The 7,238-nt window shown below is 42.1% G+C and overlaps 1 protein-coding gene across 1 annotated transcript in view; it reads right to left on the bottom strand.

The window, feature by feature from the left end:
- Positions 1 to 201: 201 nt before the first annotated feature.
- Positions 202 to 7,238, bottom strand: part of KIAA2012 (KIAA2012 ortholog) — a 112,771-nt gene continuing 105,734 nt past the window's right edge. The window contains exons 20-23 of the mRNA XM_023510383.1: positions 5,565 to 5,764; positions 4,747 to 4,919; positions 2,772 to 2,988; positions 202 to 340 (exon numbers count right to left, since the gene is read on the bottom strand). Coding sequence (XP_023366151.1) covers positions 202 to 340; positions 2,772 to 2,988; positions 4,747 to 4,919; positions 5,565 to 5,764 — 729 coding nt within the window. The remainder of the gene's footprint in view (positions 341 to 2,771; positions 2,989 to 4,746; positions 4,920 to 5,564; positions 5,765 to 7,238) is intronic.

The raw sequence follows: 7,238 nt of genomic DNA on the forward strand, positions 1-7,238 counted from the left end.
TAAGTGGGTTAAACAAAATGTGTGGTGTTGAGAAGTGGTGGGAATGGATGTTCCAGAGTTACAATCTTTAGCATGGGTTAAGGTAAACCAGATGAACTTGAACCATTTTAATAATTGTGCTTAGGATGGAACTTAATTATAAAGAAAGTTTCTCTTTTCCTATCACCACCTCCCAACTTACTTTTTAGTTTTCTTCTAGCCTTAAGGCCTGGGTATTGGTAGGAACTGGAAATAAGAGTAAACCCATGGTCTGGAAATATTCTGTGTCCACTGCAGGCCACTGGCTTCCTTACGGAGCTCTTCATAGAAATGAAGATGTTTCTCCAATGCAGCTTTTTGCCTAAGGAGACACCCCATCCCCAATTCCAATAATGATTACTTACCCTAGAAATTGTCCTTGTAAGGTAGCGGAAGAACTTTGAATTATCATTAGCTAGACTTGGGGATGTACTCTTGTTCATTAAGTAGCTTTACATATGAGGTTTAGACTATAATGAGCCTCTTATTGGAAAAGTAAAAGGAAAGGCATAATTCTCAGTTCTTAACTCATGTTGCTGGGGACTTCCTTGTTTAAGAGGTGAGGAACCAGGTCTGACAAGTTAGAGTACTGGGCTAATATCACGTAAGTGAAGATGGAATAAAGCCAGTTGGCATCAAGTTCTCCTAACCCTGGGTAGAATAGGGCTTACTTCTGTCAGCTACTTGGACTAGCGTTATAAAATCGTCCCATCTTCCCATCAGATGACTGTCAGTTTTCTTTTCATGGAAAGTTGGAACTACAATAGATAAGTTTTCATTTTAATACTTAGGAACCTAACCCCACTGTTACGATTTCATGAAATTTCCTTAGCTAACAGCTGAGGAAAATCCAAAGGAAGAAAAAGTCAAGGTTAGTAGAACCTGAAAATAGAGTTGTTCTGGCTGCTTTCTCTTTCTGGTCCCCTAAAGAGTATTTATCATCTTAGATTTAGCTTATGGTTACTGAAAGTACATTTCAGGGGGAAATGTTCAAGTGTTTATAGTTAATGTTGGGATCACATGGTTTTTTGGGTTGTGGCTTTTTACCCTTCAATTTTGATGGTTCTAATGAGAATGACTTTTGCTTTCATCTGTCACTAAGGATGTAACAACTATAGGGGACCTAGTTTTAAAAAAAGTCAGTTGAAACCACATACTCAAATTATATCATAAGGAAGATGGTCATTACTATTGTAGGAGAATACGGGGCGGGGGGGAAGCCTAGGTGATTTTGATTCTGTACTATTTCTTCCTCATTAGATTCAATCTTTGCCTGCCCCTAACTTCATTAGGAAGTATTCTTTGCCTTCATTTCAGCCTTGCTGGCTTTTAAAATTTTTGAAACAGGGTGTTGCTCTATTGCCCAGGCTAAAATGCTGTGGCATCATTATAGCTTGCTGCCACACTGCTAGACTCAAGTGATCCTCTCTCCTCAAGCACTGCCAGCTACCTAGGTGTCCACCACTATGCACAGCTAATCTTAAAAACTTTTTGAAGAGAGGGGCCTGTTACCTAGGCCTGTCTTGAATTCCTGGCTTGAATTGATCCTCCTGTTTTAGTTTCTAAAAGTGCTAGGATTATAGGCATGATCCACCATGCCAGGCCCTGCCTCTTTTTTATTCTTTCAACATACCAGTTTCATTTCTTTCTTTGGACTTTCGTATTTATAGTTACTTGCTGGAATATGTTTCTCCCAGATACTTATATGACTAACTCATTTAAGTCTCAGCAAATATGATGCTTCTGAAATTCTCCTATCAGCCTCCTGCAAGCCTATCATATCTTTGGGGTTTTTTTTTTTTTTTTGAGACAGAGTCTCACTTTATCACCTTGGTAGAGTGCCATGTATCATAGCTCACAGCAACCTCAAACTCCTGGGCTAAACAGTCCTCTTGACCCAGCCTCCCAAGTAGCTGGGATTACAGGCACCGGTCACAACACCCAGCTGTTTTTAGAGACAGGGTCTCGCTCTAGCTCAGGCTGGTCTTGAACTCGTGAACTCAGGCAATCCACCAGCCTCGTCCTCCCAGAGTGCTAGTATTACAGGTATGAGCCACCATGCCCAGCCCTCCTATCACATCTTAAAAATTTTTCTGTATAGCATTTATTGCTAGCCTAAAAAAAAAAAAATCTTTATTTTTCATTAGAGTTTTCTCACTCCCACTCCTGGAATGTAAAATGGGAGAAGAGATTTTCTCTCTTTTGCTTACTCTTGAACTCCCAGTATCTTTAGAACAGTATTGTGCACATAATAAGCCTCAATAAATATTAAGGAAAGGAAGTAGGTTTGGAATCTGGGGTCTTAGGTCTGGTCCTAGCATTGCCCTTCCTCATGGTTTTGCCCTAATCGAGTTCCTTTCCCTCTTTGGGACTTGCTTTTCTCATCTGTAAACCAGAGAACTCAAACAGATGATCCCTAAACTCACATCTAGCTCTGGTATAAGTGCTAAAGCCATGAAGGGATCCTGTGACATACGCAACAAAAGCATTTCTTTGTATTTCAGTCTTCCAAATCATGCTTATGGGTGGCGTCTGTGGCTCAAGGAGTGGGGTGCCGGCCCCATCTACTGGAGGTGGTGGGTTCAAACCCAGCCCCGGCCAAAAAAACCCCCTGCAACAACCAAACCATGCTTATGGGGGTACAGGGTATCTCTGATGGTCCAAAGGCAGTGGACAGCTAGTACCAGCACCAGGCAGTCAAACCCTTGTACAGTACCCCTATGCGATTGTTCTGTTGCCCTAAGGTTCGGTACCTGGCTTGTTCCTGAGCTTGTTTCATGGCTTCCTCCTGGGCTACCCTTATAGCTTCCTCCTTTAGCCTCCTTTCCTCTGCCTCCAGCTGAGCCTTCTCTTCTGCTTTCTGTTTCTGCCGCTGGTACTCTAGTCGTTCTTCTTCAGCCATTTCCATCAAACGTTTTTGTTCTTCTGCTAACTGCATTTCTAATTCTTTCTGCCTTTCCTTCTCTGCCTCTGCAACATAGAAAAGAAGTGGGCTCAGCAGGGATTATTACTGAGGGAAAACAGGTTTTTTTTTGTGTGCAGTTTTTGGCCAGGGCTGGGTTTGAACCTGCCACCTCCGGCATATGGGGCCAGCACCCTACTCTTTTGAGCCACAGGTGCCGCCCCAGGGAAACAATTTTCTGATCCAATTATCAAGTCTGATTCCTAGGGACTCTCCATAAGAAATTCTGCAGTTTATCTGCCAATAGACTGTCAGATCCTCTGTGGGGATTACCTTGGGGGTTAATTTACTAATTTGAGTCCTTTAATTAACCACCTACTATGTGCAATGCATTATGCAATTAAAACCTTGGGGAAGAATTTTCCAGAGCCTGGTGTGTATGAAGCTGAGTTTGGGAGAGGCATCAGAACAAGGTGTAGAGAAACTTGGTGCTTACTCAGTTGGACTGGCCAGTCTAGAGAGCCAGTACCAGGAAGTGGCCACAGAGTCACTGCCAAAGTTCCTCCCTCTTCCTCAAAAGTAAGCCTGAATCCAACAATCCCTAATACTGTGTAAATATCCAAAGGACAATAAATCAGCACCCCCGTAGTTATTGCTGCACTCTTCACAATAGCAAGGATGTGAATCAATCATTGTTGATCAGTAGATGAATAGATAATGAAAATGTGGTATGTGTACACAATGAAATATTATATAGCCATAGAAAAGAACAAAATCCTATCTTTCACAGTAATATAAATGAGCCTGGAAGATATTATGTTATGTAAAATAAGCCAGGCATAGAAAGCTAAATAGCACATGTTCTTACTCATGTATGGGAGCTAAAAATGTTGAACTCATGGAAGTAGAGAGATTACTGGAGACTGGGAAGAATAGGAGGGTGGGGGAGATAGGGAAGGGCTGGTTATAAAAATACAGTGAAGATAGGAAGAGTAAGTTCTAGTGCTCTATAATACTATAAAATGACTGATTAGCAATAATTTTCCATTTTCAAATATCTAGAAGAGTGGATTTTGAATGTTCCCAACACCCAAAGAAATGATCAATGTTTGAGGTGAGGAGTGTTAATTAACCTGATTTGATCATTACACTTTGTATATAGGTGTCAAAATATCATAACATACCCTGTAAATGTGGACAATTATGTGTTCATTAAAAAATACTTTTTAGGGGTGGGGTGTGGTAGTCCACACGGGTAATCCTAGCACACTGGGAGGCCAAGGCAGTTGGATTGCTTGATCTCAGGAGTTTGAGACCAGCCTGAGCAAGAAAGAGATCCCATCTATACTAAAAAGAAAAAAAAAAAAAAAGCCTGGTGTGGTGGCAGGCTATTCAGGAGGCTGAGGCAAGAGGAGTGCTAAAGCCCAAGAGTTGGGAGTTGCTGTGAGCTAAATGATGCCATGGCACTCTACCGAGGGTGACAAGTGACATTCTGTCAAAAAAAAAAAAAAACAACTTTAAAAAGTGAGGCTGGAGAGACTACACATCAACACCTGAAAAGTTCTGCTTGAAGCTATCCAGATGTTTGAATCTATTTCTATCTGTTGGGAAGGAAGTGAAGAGTAGGGCTGTGTCTCTGGTTTAGGTAAGTCCTGAGCAATGCTGAAAGCACAGAAGGGTCCTAGTCACACTTCGGGAGAAAAATAGCTTACACTATTAGAGTGCTTTGCATAGTAAGGCCTAGCATAAATAATACTAACAGTAAGATAAAAATATTTCTGCCCCAAAGAGATGGGAGATGCAAAGAGCTCAAGGATTGTGCTTACCAGCCTTCTTAGCTTCTTCTTGTTGCTTCTTTCTCTGTAGTTCTTGCAGTTTCCTCCGAAACGCCTCTTGCTGCCAACGGGCTTTCTCCTGGGCTGCTTGCCGCTGGAGCCGCTGCTTTCTCTCCTCCTCCTCCTGCTGCTGCTGTTCTTCTTCCAGTCTCTGTTTCCTCAAGCTGAGAAAACATAAATTCAGGGAAATGACAGAAAACATTAGGGCATCCTGGTGAGACAAGGCAACAGGCAATGCTTTGGGAGGGGTGGAGGGAGAAGGCTTTGCAGCCCACAGGCAACAGGGAGTGCCCCATTTTGAGGAGACTAGGTTTTTCAAGGGAAACCAGGATTCAAGAGGAGAGGCAAGAGCACAGCTAACCTGCAACTAGAAGCCCAGAAGTTTCAGTACACAGCTCTGTGCTTTGAGGGTGGGGCCTTAAGTTCTTGAGAGTTTCATTTTCAATTCCTATGAAATGGATTTTCAAACTCCTGCCTTATGGGGTTGATTATGAAGATCACATTAGAGGCAAGTCCTGCAAAAAGGCCTCACGTGATGCAGACAAGGCAGGGGCTTTGCGTCTCAAAGCTTTTCTAAGAAGACCCCTTCTATGTTAACTCCCTATCTTGAGTAACATTAATGGTCAAGACACTGTCTCATCTCTAGTCCAGGTTGTTCCTAAGTAACTGAGGACAGAGAAAAATGAGACATGATGTTTTACCTCAGGACGTGAGCTTCAGAACCAAACTTTGCCGCTAGAAGAGGTCACCCCCTGCCTTTTTCTCCTGCTTCCTGACCCCACCATGATCTTTCTGCTTGCCCGACCCACCGGTTCTCCTCTGTGCGTCTCTGTTGCTCCAGCTCCAGCTCCTCCTCCATCTTTTTTGCTCTCTCCAGCTGCTCCTGCTTGAGCCGCCTCTGCTCCTCATGCTCCTTTCTTTTCCTCTCCACTTCCAACTGCCTCATCTTGGCCCTTTCTGCTCGAAGCCTGTCCCGGGAATCTTTCTGCTCCCTCTTAAAGAGGAGGGCCTAAAAAATCAGAGTGTTTTTAGTGTAAGGAGCGGATGGGTCTGTTCAGCACAGTACTATTGGCAGTGAGTTCTTCTCTACCCCAGACAATGTCTCTAATCAGGGATGGAATCATAAAGCCCACTCCATACCCCACCACTGCTACACAGACTCTGATGTCACTTGCTCAGGCTTTGGGATCTGATTGACTTGGATTCAACTCTCTTATTTGCTTTGGGGTTTGGGGATCATGACTTAATTTTCCCAATATTGTCCTACTCATAATGCTGTTACCAGGATCAATTGAAATAATGGAAGTGCCAGCAGAATGCCTGGTATGTGGTAGGGTCTAGAGTTCTCAATGCTAGATGTATTTCAGACTTGCCTAAGGAACTTTCAAAAACTACTTGAGGCCTGGACTCTACTCAGACCAATTAAATGAAAAATCTCTATGTGGGAGTTCTCAGTGGCTTAAAAAAGTTTCTTGGATGGTTATAACATGAAGCCAGGGCTGGGAACCACAGGTCTAGATAGAGGCTATTTTACCAGGGGCAATCTTAGGTATAGATGGCTTAGACTCACATTTAATCTTGTAGAAGGCACCTTTCCAATGGAAGGTTGTTCTTTCAGTTCTCTCTAATGTCTCCTCCTTAGTCTAAAATATGTCCATGAGGGAACTTTAAGAGGCAGCTCTTTTTTTTTTTTTTTTTTTCCATAAAGAGGTAGCTCTTCTGGGGAACTCTGTATATCCAACTCAGAGTCAAACCTCTTTGGATCTTTAGCCTTTGCAGAGGCAGCACAGTACTATGAACTGGCAATAAATCTGAGAAACACTGATGATCTAGCAGGCTCTGAAAAATTCAACCTGCATGTTAAAATTCTCAGCTGTTAAGCAGAGCAGAATTCCATAATCTGCACAGTTGGGGCTGGAGGTGGTGACTGAACTATAAAGGAAAGATCTTCCTGGACTCCCTTCTGGAAGATTATGGGATATAAAATAAATAAACACATAATAATTTAAAATAATGACAAGAGTCCTGAATATGGAGCCAAAGGATTAGAGTTTAAGTCCCAGCTCTACCACTCAGTGGTTGTGCAATTTCTGGCAACTGGCATTTAACTCCTAGCTTCAGTTTCTAGGTCTGTAAAATGGAGCTAATCATACCTGACTTACAAGTGTGGTTGTAGAGGTTAAATAAGATTCAGCAGAGTGTACCATACACATTATGTGAGTTTGAACCATAGTACCATTATGGCTTAGTGTGTGTGCATTTATCGTGTTTAGAGCTACCTTTTTTCTTTTTTGTTTGTACAAGACTTCTAAATATAGTTCAGTAATTTCATCTCAGTGGAAGAAATAGTGATCTATTCTAACAGCAGAAGAAAAATTGGCTGTGTTGGTCTTACTGAGAGATGATGCATCTGTATGGTATTCTTTTTAGTTAATTGTAGGGATTTTCAAGGGTAATTTTCTTTTTTCTTTTTTTTTTTTTTT

This window comes from Otolemur garnettii, unplaced genomic scaffold, assembly GCF_000181295.1.
Source record: "Otolemur garnettii isolate 467f Iridium unplaced genomic scaffold, OtoGar3 scaffold00013, whole genome shotgun sequence".
NCBI lineage: Eukaryota > Metazoa > Chordata > Mammalia > Primates > Galagidae > Otolemur > Otolemur garnettii.